Genomic DNA, 12,475 nt, shown 5'->3' on the forward strand with positions numbered 1-12,475 from the left:
TAAACTACAATCAGCAAAAACTTCAATGCAAAAAAAAACAACAACATTCCTCTGAAAATAATGGAGGAGAAAAAAAAAAATCTAGTGAGGAAGACAGTGACATGCAGGGCCCCAAGTAGGCCAACACTGCACATCTTCTCGTGGCCCCCAAAGAAAGTTACACGCCGAGAATTCCAGAACATTCAATCAAATAAGCATAGTCTCATGGAAAGCCCCCCCGCACTGGGATCTTGGAGGGTCAGCATTTGTCAGAGCACCATGTGGCCATCATGGTGCGTGTGCTCTTGGGCTGGAGTGACTCAGTGGATGGGGGCAGCCCCAGGAAGGCCAGAGGTGATGCGGGATGGCCCCCATGTGTAGACGAACATCAGCAACCCCACTGCTGAGCCCCCTGTGAAAAGCAATTTGAACTCTTTCAAAGAAGAATATGACCACAATTTAGGCTTTAAATAACTTTTTGCAGTAATCTTATTTACATGGATACAGAATCATTTTACATTCTTAGATCACAGTAATAGATGCTTTATTTTGTAAATTATGAAGGAAAACAAAAAGGAAACTATTTGTAAGCCTTCTCCATTAGCCTGTCTTACCAGTGGGAGGATCTGGAAGCATGTGGAGCCCGCACACCCTACAAGCTGAGACTGGGGACAGTGTGTTTTGCTCTGGCTGGATGGTGAAACCTTCAACCTCTCAGACTGTGCTTTCCTTTTCTGAACAAACATTTATAGAGACGACAGCAGTTCTCAGCACTGAATAGTTTACACACACTTCTAAAAACCGATGTCAGCAATGTGAGTGGTGAGAACCAAGCCACTGGCAGGCAGAGGGGCAGGCCTCTGGGGTGACAGGCTGTTAGTCGGCCCTGGGCTGTAGCTGTGACCAGCTGGGGTTGAGCAGAAGGGCAAGAGTCCCCCTTAACACCTGCCGCAGGACAACAGAACTCAACAGTCAGGGACGAGAAGCCACCCCACACAGGGTGGAAGGAAGGACTATCCGTCCTGATAAAGATCTCGGCCCATATGGTCAGGAATGACATCTTTGGGGACCCCCTTGGTATGTGCGTCCCCAGGCCCCAAGGAGCCTACGTTCCAGCTGTTTGGGATCTTTGGGACATAAACTCCGACAAGAGCACAGGGTGTCCTGGCTGAGGGGTGGAGGACACTGTGGGACGTGCAAGCTCCAGGTTCCTCAAAAAGACAATCTGGCAGAAAAGACTCATTCCAGAAGCTCCCGGAGGTTTGCTGAGAGGGAAATTAATCACTTCATGACTCAGTGCAGCTTAAGGCTTCATTTTTAAGCTGTAAGCATGGCCTTTAATTCTTTAACTAATATCTCCACCACTTTTGATTCCAAATTAGAGTTTTAGCTCTGCAAGAAATGTCCAGTTGTTTTACTCTGCCTGAGCTAGAAGAGGCCAAGTCACCTACCCATGGACAGGAAACTTCCACCATCCCTTATGGGTGCCACGCCCTACTGCCCAGGGGCTGTCCCCTAGGACTAGTCCGTGGAGAGGTGTATTGTCACATGGTTTTGCTGTCGCCAAGGTGGTCCAGGGCCTCTGCAGGCAAGGGCGCAGTGTTGCTGTTCCGGAATCCTTCCAGGGCCCTGGCCACACGGAGGGGCTGCTGCTCCCGGCCTAGTTCCCAGTGGACCGTTTTCCTGAGCCAAGACACAAATGGTCACGGTTCACTAGCACTGCAGGAAGAAGGCGCCCTGCGGGTGAGCTTCTATCATCCCTGGGAAGGAGCTGCACGAGGAGTCCCAGCCACCAGGGACCAGAACAAGAGAAGAGTGAGTCCCAAGACACCACAGTGAGCGAACACGACTCGTGGCAGCCCCCTGAGGTTTACACGGCCCTGCGGCTCCCAGGCAGGGAACATGACTCCGCAGGAGGTTGGGGGGGGGGGGGTCTGAGTTCTAGGCCTGGCTCTGCTGTGACTCGCCCTCTGTGACTGTGGGCAGCCTGGTTCCCACCACTGTGGGACGCGGCCCCCCTGGAAGCTGGTGGAAGGAGGACTGTGAGGCACCCCCCCCGCGCAACCTCTCCAGAAGTGGACATGGCAGAAGGCCGGCCGCTGCAGTCTGGTTCCGCCCAGCACCGCCGGCCAACGCCACCACCCTGCCCTGATGCAGGCCTCTCCACGGGCCGGGAGGCCTGGCTCTGAGTGGAGCCAGATACGCCACACTTACACTGGCAACCCTTCCGAGCCTGGGAGCAGGGAGACGGGGGTATGATATTGGTTAAGGTGAAGGAAAACAGGGTTAGTTCATAGAGGGAAACAAAGGGGGAAGAAACCTTGGGGTTTTCCTACCTCGCCTGGGATATCAGGAGGTAAACATTTTCTTAAGTTTGGAAAGGAATCCCTCCTTGTCCTCCCCAGCCTCAGGCCTAGCCTTGCCTCCTGCGGAGCTATCCATGGTCCTGCCACCTGGGCACAAACAGCAGAAAGAACTGGGGTCAAGGGAGCCACCTCCAGGAGTCCCATCCCTCGCCCCGCCTACCCACACTGGCCACCCAGGGGCTTGCCACTCAAGAAGCCACCAAGCACCACCCTGAGAGGGGAGGGGGTGGCTCCCAGGTCAGCCAGCGTGGCCTCGCCTGTTAGATGACTGAAGCAGAAGGGCCTCTCAGTGCTTTATTTAGTGTATCCCAACTGCTTCTCGAGTCACTGACCCACAACAGGGAAACAAGACAGAGAGAAGGACAGTGACCAGCTAACTCCACCTGAACAACTGTAACAACCGCCAAGTGCCACATGCCTTCCAGGTCAGGCCACACAGATCCCACAGTAGCTCACTCAATCCTTTACACACAAATTTCACACATTAAAAAACAAAACAACAACAACAGAAACCACGAAAGCACAGAGAGAGTTATATTAGATAGTTTGCCCAAGGTCTCAGAGCCGGTAGGTGGTGGGGAGAATGGAGTTCAAACACAAGCAGCGAGGGCCAGAGCCCAAGCTTCTAACAACCAAGTCACTGACTCCAAGCAGGTGAAGAACACATACCAAGACCAAATGACCAGCTTCCACACTCCATACGTGTGCACCTGGGGTCTCTGGGACACCCAGGGAAGGGACTCGCTGCCTTGTGGAATCCCACGACACGTGCACTTCTTCCCTGTAACAACAGCAGCTGGGCACCCTATGCGTCCCTGGGCAAACTCCCCGTCAAGGGCATGTGACCCTACATGCCCTAGAAACAGGGAAGCTACTTGGCCGTTTTTTCAGGGCCCAAGCTGAGATTATGGAGATCAACTCTGCTGCAAAAATCTGTCCTTTTCAAGAACTGCCAACCACTAGGCAGGCAGGACAAGCTTCTGCCATGAGCTCCTGTACTCAGCACAGGGCGTGTTTCTAACATGCTAGGTTGTATATGCCAAGTACGATGCATAGCGCAGTAAAAAAGGATCACGGTTCCCAAGATCTCAGTCTAAAATGCCATCATTAGTGAGGGGCGCCTGGGTTGCTCAGTCAGTTAAGTGTCCAACTTCAGCTCAAGTCATGATCTCACGGTTCGTGGATTCAAGCCCCACATCGGGCTCTGTGCTGACAGCTCAGAGCCTAGAACCTGCTTGGGATTGTGTGTCTCCTTCTCTCTCTGCTCCTCTCCCCCTTGCACTCTCTCTCAAAAATAAATAAACATTTTTTTTTTCATTAAAAAAAAAAAAAGATGCCTTCATCAGTAAGAGGCCCAAAGATCTGGGCACCAGGCTCCAAGCAGGGATGGGTGGAGTTGCCCCTGGGTACAGCACCCTGGGCAGTCTCGTGGACCTGGCATGCTCTCAGAGCTCAGAAACGTCTTCAGAGAGAGCAATAGCCCCAAACAAGGATGTGCTAACCAAGGTGTGAGCTATCACCAAAGTCAAGGTGGCTGAGTGATCCCCGACTCCCAGGGTTCCCCAGCAGAGGACCCCGGGCACTGCAGAGTCACCAGAGCAGATCCCCGTGAGAGGTGCCCACCGCCACAGGTTGCAAGGCCATCTGTGCCTTCCCTTAGTCCCTCACATCCCCCGTGCTGACGTGATGGCTTAAGTAACAAAGAGCCTCCTCACACAAAGCAACCTGCAAACCAGAAATTTCCCATCACTCCTGGGCCTCCCTGGACACAGGAGAGGAGAGTACGGACTGATTTTATCGTGCCCTTGCTCTGGGAATGGCAGACCTTTGTGCGTGCGCATGGGTCACTATGAGTTCTAGCTGATGGAGCTTTTAATGTGTGCCATGTACTGTGTCAAATGCTTTACCTACGTGATCTCATTTAATCACGTAAGAACCCTATGAAATACAGGCTGCTATCATTTCCAACTTACAGATGGTAAAGCTGAGGCCTGGAGAGCTGAAGTAATTTGCCCAAGCCTTTACAGATGGTAAGGGCAGAGTGGGGCCTTGCCTCGTCCGTTGCCAAGCTGTTAACTACGAGTCACAACAGGGCACAGAAACTCAGACTGCCGTCACCCTCCTCCCCGCAACTCTGCTGTCCTCATCATTCAGAAGGTGGGAAACGGTGATGCCCCCATGGCTACAGGTATGTGAGCCACAGTGGCCAAAGGCCCCAGAATAAGCAACCAGTTAACAGGTTAATGATTCACAACAACAAAAATAAAACAACAAAATGCAAACATGCCAGATCACCCTCTACCACCAGGAACTCCGGTCTTATCTCTATGTTAAATTTGGATAAAAGGACTCCTTCAGGAATAAGGTTTACTGGCAGGGACATCAAAGGCTATAAGCACTAAATTTAAAATTCTGAACCAAATGTCAGGAATAAACTACACACGTAGATGACAAAGTCTATATACACACTGTTTTTCTAACCTAGGACAGGAGGAGAGATGTGTCCTTACGGATGTCGCGGACATTCAGATGCCTTCTGGTCTCAGGACAGGATACAAACAAAGGCACTGTGCTTCTAAAGCTTCTTTAAATACAGCCAGCATGTCACTTGTGCCTTTAGAATAAAGAGGAAATGCCCACTCCAGCTGAATGGGCACTATATGACCATTTCTAGTCTACACCTTCAGAAGGTGACCACACCCAGAGGGGCTGCTCAGCCAACACAGAGGTCCAGCCTGAGGCCACAGGCCTCTTCTCTCCTGGGGAAGAGCTTGTACTCCCATCTCTCAGAGTATCTCCCAGCGACATGAGAAAAATGAATTCAAATAAACTCAATCAACATTTCCTGTGCCAGGCGCCATGGAAAGTGTTGGGGGTTCAAAGAAGAAACACGCCAACTTATTAGGCAGGGATTCCAAGTTAGAGCTGCCTGATAGCTGTTTATACTGTGATCCCAGGGGAAGAGTAACAATCATCCCAGGAATATGGGCCAAAATGTTTTTTCCATCGGCACAAGCTTCTCTTAAGAGAAGGGTTCGGGGCGCCTGGGTGGCTCAGTCGGTTGAGCGTCCGACTTCACTCGGGTCACGATCTCACAGTCCGTGAGTTCGAGCCCCGCATCAGGCTCTGTGCTGGCAGCTCAGAGCCTGGAGCCTGCTTCCGATTCTGTGTCTCCCTCTCTCTCTGGCCCTCCCCCCGTTCATGCTCTGTCTCTCTCTGTCTCAAAAATAAATAAAAATGTTTAAAAAAAAAAAAAAAAAAAAGAGAAGGGTACAGGGGCGCCTGGGTGGCTCAGTCGGTTAAGCACCGACTTCAGTTCAGGTCACGATCTTGCGGTCTGTGAGTTCGAGCCCCGCATCGGGCTCTGGGCTGATGGCTCAGAGCCTGGAGCCTGCTTCCGGTTCTGTGTCTCCCTCTCTCTCTGCCCCTCCCCTGTTCATGCTCTGTCTCTCTCTGTCTCAAAAATAAATAAACGTTAAAAAAAAAATTTTTTTTTAAAAAGAGAAGGGTTCAGCACGTATCTGGGGCTCAGTGCTTGCTGTCTTCTCCCGTTATCTATAAGCTGGATGACGGCACGGACTCTGTCTCTCTCTGTGTCATCTCTTAGCACGTAACAAATGCTAAAGGAACGTATGTTTGAAGAAACAGAGACCGAGAGGACTCCAGGACCTGACTTCTGGGGACCGGGGCCGCCCTGCAGGTGGAGGTGCAGGTCTATACACACAGCCTGACTCCCTGAGCCGACTACACACACAGGCTGAGCCAGCAAAGTACCTCTCGTTCTACTAAAATTTTGTCTTTTCCTTCATCTTCCTCCTGCCAGCACCCTGTGTGAAGGTCAACGCTGCCAACTCTGTCGGAGAGGAGAAACGGCAGGTGGGATTCCCAGACAGTGAGCTCTGGAACTGCTTTCTACAACTCCAGGTAAATGTATGTGTACTGTCACCAAGAGTTAACGAGGACCCAGAAGCACAAACCCTGAGCCACACTGTCTCTAACTCAGTCTCGCAATAATAGACTTTGCCGACTCCCTGTGTCTTCTATGCTCAGCCCTGAGTACTAAGAGTCCCTGAGTGCACGGTGTCTTTCTGGACTTTCTGATTCACAGAATGGGGAAGAAGCAAGGGTCAGCTGTTAAGGTTTTCACCAGCTGTACTAGGGACCAAAAATAGGCAAGGGATATTAAATCCCCCAAACCTTTTGGGTCGGTTTCCTATGTAATTATATCTACTCCAAATGCCCTTCAGGTGCCCTTTTCCCTAATGAAAGTATAGACGCCCAGAAATCAGTTTGTACCTGACAGCTCCTGTCAGGTTCTGAGGGCTCCCTGACTCACGTGTATTTGGAGGCTACTAAAAAAGTGATCTGAGGGGCTCCTGGGTGGCTCAGTCGGTGAGCGTCTGACTTCGGCTCAGGTCGTGATCTCATGGTCCGTGAGTTCGAGCCCCATATCGGGCTCTGTGCTGACAGCTCAGAGCCTGGAGCCTGCTGTCTCCCTCTCTGTCTGCCCCTCCCCTGCTCATGGTCTGTCTCTGTCTCAAAAAAAAAAAAAAAAAAAAGTGATCTGAGTAACACTTTATTCCACGAAGCAATGATACCTGAACATAACTGTTTCTTTTCTTTTTATTTAAAAAAAAAATTTTTTAACGTTTATTTATTTTTGAGACAGAGAGAGACAGAGCATGAACGGGGGAGGGTCAGAGAGAGAGGGAGACAAAGAATGTGAAACAGGCTCCAGGCTCCGAGCTGTCAGCACAGAGCCTGACGCGGGGCTCGAACTCACGGACTGCGAGATCATGACCTGAGCCAAAGTCGGCCGCTTAACCGACTGAGCCACCCAGGTGCCCCTGAACATAACTGTTTCTAACATAACTTCAGTTTAGGTTTTGTTAAATGTTTGAAATAAGAGATTCAGACTCTACTTAAATAAATATGACCCACTGTTAGTGAGGTCGTCAGGAAATGAGAATTATAAGTACTGTCGTATTTTCACATGCAGATTGCAAAAATAACTGTCTTCACAGTATAATGAAATTTAACCATGTCTGGGCAGCATTCTTTGAAGCCAATTCTAAGATTCTTAAATGCTATTTAAAAAATTATGTCCAGGGCCCCTGGGTGGCTCAGTGGGTTAAGCGTCTAACTTCGGCTCAGGTCATGATCTTGCAGTTTGTGAGTTCGAGATCTTGCAGTTTGTGAGTTGGGCTCTGTGCTGACAGCTTAAAGCCTAGAGCCTGCTTCAGATTCTGTGTCTCCTCCTCTCTCTGCTCCTCCCCCACCTACACTCGGCCTCTCTCTCTCTCTCTCTCTCTCTCTCATAAATAAACATTAAAAAAAAATTACATCTGGGAGCCAAATTTCCCACGAGAACACAGCTCTGAAATGACAATGAAAGTGAGTAGGGAAAAAATAATTTGGCGTACTATGTCACTTTACAACAACTTTTCAGAAATGAGCTCAATTCATGCATCAAAGTTAAACTATGCTCAACAAAATTATGTCAATAAAAATTTAAAAGGAAGAAGTGACAAAGTGTCTGGCACACCAGAGGTTCCCAATAAATCCAGGCTGAATGAGGGCGGGGAACTAGCTATGAGGACAAGGAACCACAGAAGTCACGAGGGTTCAAAGGATACTCATAAGCTGACTGTATGATCAACTCTCAAGTTAAACTACCAGAAAAGAGTTTAACCAAAACACCAATGTTCTAATCGAGTGAACAAGGCCCACGTCACGACTCACAGGGCCGACCTCAAGTTCTCCTGTGGTTGGGAGAGGAGGAAAATCTCCCCTGCCAGGTGACTGGGAACATTTGCAATTCAGGAAGCACAACTACAATTACGTGGAACGGCTATTTCCACTTTTCAGTACAAGGGCTGTAACAAGAGTGTAAGAAATCCAGGTACCAAACCTTTCCATGTTTGGTCAGGCTCCCGACAGGCCTTGTGGTGGCTGCTTTGTCACAGACGACCTGGCCCCCTGGACTCCACAGAAGCCCAGCAAGTCCACGCAAAGGCAGTTGCTGCTGGGACCTCCAGCCCTAGGCTCCAAGACCAGCCCTCCCTTCCTGGAAACCCACCCCTGGATGCCATCACCTGCTCTGAGTGACCACACACTCCCTAGTACCGTTCAGGCTCTGAGGACAAGGGAGGGGCATCCAGGACCCACACAAGCAGAATGATGTAAGGGGGGAACACCTGTGCATCTGAGGCCAGTTCACCACGCAGCTCGCCCCATCCCGGGCCGAGTCCCCACCAACGGAGGACCAGCATCTCCTCCGCAGGGCCCCCACCTCCCACGGGAAGAGGCGCTGCAGCAGAGGCGGCCATCACCACAGCCTGTGCCTGCCAGCATTTTGGTATCAAATAGCTAGTATTTAAAAACACTCTATAGATACAGCCTGACATCCGAGCTCGGGGTAAACGTAGCATTTGTTCGCTGCCGGACGAACTCAAAGTTAGACGTGCTGTGCACAGGCAGGTTTGCGCTCAGTCGACTGGCTTTTTTACGGCTTTGGTAGCTGTCACTTACAAGACACTCTGAAATCTTGGGGAGGCGTTCTGGGTCAGGATTGCATAAAGTCTTCCCATCTGTCTCCTCCTTAAGCTGTTACAAGGAATCTCATGTGGGGATGTGCCCAAGGTCACAGGGCGAGCGGCAGAACCACGGATAGAACTCAGAACAGCTCTCGCAGACACATGGCTGCCCTCCGGCAGGAGGCGAGCTGACACTCTCTGACCTCTGCACACACAGGGCAAGTTAGAGTGGCCGGCAGGAGGCTGTTCCTGGCTCCCAGCGCCCCTCTGTCATGCTCCCCGCAAGGGCAGACCCCAACGTGTTTCTGAACCATGCACCCTCCAAGGACTGAGAGGCCTTCCACGTGTTGCCACCTTACCCGTGCTTGTATTGGTGACACCATTCACCGTCCCCTCCACGTCGGTCTCATCCTCGGCGTAGCTCAGGATCAGGCTCTGCTGCCGGCTTGTGAGTCTCCTGTGGAGCAAACAAATTGAGTGTTTCCTCTGGGCAGCCCTTTAAATGATGGGCTGGGCCGGTTTCCACGTAAGCATGTGGAAAATGTGGGGACACAATAAGGCAGAGGCACACACCCCGAACCTAAGAGCCACCCCCTCAAAGCTTCAATAAAGAAAACCTGAATTACACTGATCATGGTGAGCACTGCATAACATATCAAACTGTTGAATCTTTATGTTGTACACCTGAAACTAATATAACTCACTGTAAGTCGATTATACTTTGATAATAAAAATGTTTAATTCTTTGTTTATTTAGTTTGAGAGAGAGCACACATGTGCATGCATGTACAAAAGGACATAGAGAGAGGGAAAGAGAGAGCCCCGACGAGGACCTTGATCTCATGAACTGTGAGATCATGACGTGACTCAAAATCAAGAGTTGGATGGTTAACCGACTGAGCTACCCAAGCACCGTGATTAAAAAAAAAAAAAAATCTCCTAAAATACCTTAAGTTTAGGGGGGAGGGGCTCTTATAAGTGTCGTATGTAGAAAGTTAACTAATTAAAAGGAGCACCAGGGGGCACCTAGGTGGTTCAGTAGATTAAGCGTGTGACTTCCGTTCAGGTCATAATCTCATGGTTCATGGGTTCGAGCCCCACGTTGGGCTCTCTGTTGTCTGCGCAAGCCCACTTCAGATCCTCTGTCCCCTTCTCTCTGCCAATCCCCTGCTCATTCTCTCTCTCTCTCTCTCTCTCTCAAAATAAAAAAAAACTTTTAATTAAAAAAAAAGTAGTGCCAGGGGCGCCTGGGTGGCTCAGTTGGTTGGGCGACCGACTTTGGCTCAGGTCATGATCTCACAGTCCGTGAGTTTGAGCCCCGCGTCGGGCTCTGTGCTGACAGCTCGGAGCCTGGAGCCTGTTTCAGATTCTGTGTCTTCCTCTCTCTCTGACCCTCCCCCGTTCATGCTCTGTCTCTCTATGTCTCAAAAATAAATAAACGTCAAATAAAAAAAAAAATTTAAAAAAAAAAAAAAAAAAAAAAAGTAGTGCCAGAAATTTCGCTCACCCTCCCCAATAGGGTGAGCCATGCCTATCCTGGATGCCACAGCACTCGACTCAAACCTTTCTCCCAAAGAACGGAGACGTCATGTGCTATGATCCAGTTACAGATTCGTGTCTCCCACGAGACCCCCAGTGCCCTGAGAGCAGTAATGATAAAACCAACAACAGCAGCTATTGCTAACTGTTCCTTATGTATTATTCAGTTTTCCAGCAACTAATGAGGGTGGCCTTATTATGCCCACTTTGCAGATGGAGAACCTGGGCAGGACACATCTGACTGTAAGGTAGAAATAACTGGCACAAGCCTCAGTGCTTACGGCAGCGGACCCACAACGGGCCGGGCGGTCTGGCTCGGCATAAGGCCTGGCAGGTAAAAAGCCCTCAAAACCGGGTCCTGCTAGGTGGGGAAAATGCAGAGATTGGGCGGACCTCACCATGGTTACGTGGGCACGCACTTTGGAACTCTTATCTTGATGTGAATGTAGTGATCTCCATAGCCGTAGCTGTTAATCCGGGGGATACCTTTCCCACTCATCCGAATCTTCTGGTCTGTCTGAATCCCAGGGGGAATCTATAAAGAAAAGAAATCTGTGGTTTTCCTTGGTCTACAGTTGCTCAAATGGAAACATTTCACTACACTAAGACTCACTCCTTGGAAAGAACTCCCATTCAGGTTTCCAGACATCCACATGGAAGCTGGCTAAACCGGGGTCCACCTGGAGCAGAGCCCAAAACAAGCATGTGGGGGCAGGCAGTTCGGGAAGCTGAGCCCACAGCAGGAGTGAGGGAGCACAGAGAGTGTGACCTGGGAGGGGGCAAAGCCAACACAGGGGCACAGTGCTGGGGCTGCTCCCTGGTGCCAGCAGAGGCGTGGATGTGACCCAGGACCTGCCTTCACTGGTGATTCCTTCATCAGGGTCTACAGTCTGTGATTCACACCCAAGGAATGGCCTAACATTCCTCTACTTCCCCCAGACCCCATCACTGAGTCTCCAACAGGCTGCTCGGCCACAGGTTCTAGCCACTTCTCAGCCGGTTCACAGAGGGGAAAAAAAAAAATAGCAACGAAGGACAAGAGTGGCAAACACGTTCTCGGCCTCTTACCGTCACGTTAATCGTCTCGTACAGGCCTTGCGCTCTGGCTGTCCCCCCAAGAAGAGCCTGAGCTATGGAAATAAAGAGGTCGGAGTGGATGTCTGCACCGTCCCTCCGGAACACGGGGCTTTTCTGCACCTACGGTCCAAGCAGGAGAGATGTGGTTATGCGTGCAGAAGTCCTTCTCGAGACTGGACAACAGCCCATCTCAGCAGCCTGGGCACAGGGTCCGGCATGCGATACGCTGCTTCTTTGCTGAAGAGCACAGCATCAAGGGAGAGGATGTACTTTTGCCAAAGCAGAACATGACCCCAGGCTCCGGGAGTTACAGGTCAGATTCACTTCTACATAGCGACACAAGAGTGTCGGTCTCAGATCAAGCCGTCCCAATGGGCAAATAAAAAAGTAAAATTGGCTTATTAAACATAAAAAAAAAAAAAAAAAAAAGCTTACTCTATTGGCAGGTATAAGGAAACAGAGATTAGTACATCTACAAAGGCACAGTTTATTTTCCAAACAGTCATCTGGTACAAACCACCTTCAAGACAGACAGACAGCAGTGGAATGATTCTGATGCACAAGCACTACTTTTGGGGCCTCAAAGACACTTCTTGCCTTGCAGTGATTTCCCCTCTCTCTGTTCTTGTCTATTATCAGGTGGGAGCAGGGTCTGAAACTCCCACCAAGCCCACTGGAGAGCCTGGCTGACAGCTGGCTGCCTTTGTCTTTGATTCCTCGTCTAGCACTTCACGCTTTACGGTATTTTTATCTGTGTTTTAAATTACAAAATATCTCACACACGCATGAACAGGAAAAGTAGGGGCGCCTAGATGGCTCAGTAGGTTAAGCGTCAGACTTTAGCTCAGGTCATGATCTTGCAGTTCGTGGGTTCGAGACCCGTGTCGGGCTCTGTGCTGACAGCTCAGAGCCTGGAGCCTGCCTGGGATTCTGTGTCTCACGATGGACACATCCTCTCTCTGCCCCTCCCCCACTGGT

The 12,475-nt window shown here is 50.3% G+C and overlaps 1 protein-coding gene across 2 annotated transcripts in view; it reads right to left on the reverse strand.

Annotated features, from left to right (window-relative positions):
- Positions 1-437: 437 nt before the first annotated feature.
- Positions 438-12,475, reverse strand: part of DNAJA3 (DnaJ heat shock protein family (Hsp40) member A3) — a 31,520-nt gene continuing 19,482 nt past the window's right edge. The window contains exons 8-12 of one of the 2 annotated variants that reach the window (XM_060648331.3): positions 11,489-11,617; positions 10,840-10,955; positions 9,241-9,338; positions 2,316-2,432; positions 438-1,662 (exon numbers count right to left, since the gene is read on the reverse strand). In XM_060648331.3, the coding sequence (XP_060504314.1) occupies positions 2,329-2,432; positions 9,241-9,338; positions 10,840-10,955; positions 11,489-11,617 (447 nt within the window). In that variant the 3' untranslated portion in view covers positions 438-1,662; positions 2,316-2,328. The remainder of the gene's footprint in view (positions 1,663-2,315; positions 2,433-9,240; positions 9,339-10,839; positions 10,956-11,488; positions 11,618-12,475) is intronic. The other variant, XM_060648332.3, reaches the window with a different exon arrangement.

This window comes from Panthera onca, chromosome E3 (assembly GCF_046562875.1).
Source record: "Panthera onca isolate mPanOnc1 chromosome E3, mPanOnc1 haplotype 2, whole genome shotgun sequence".
Classification (NCBI taxonomy): Eukaryota; Metazoa; Chordata; class Mammalia; order Carnivora; family Felidae; genus Panthera; species Panthera onca.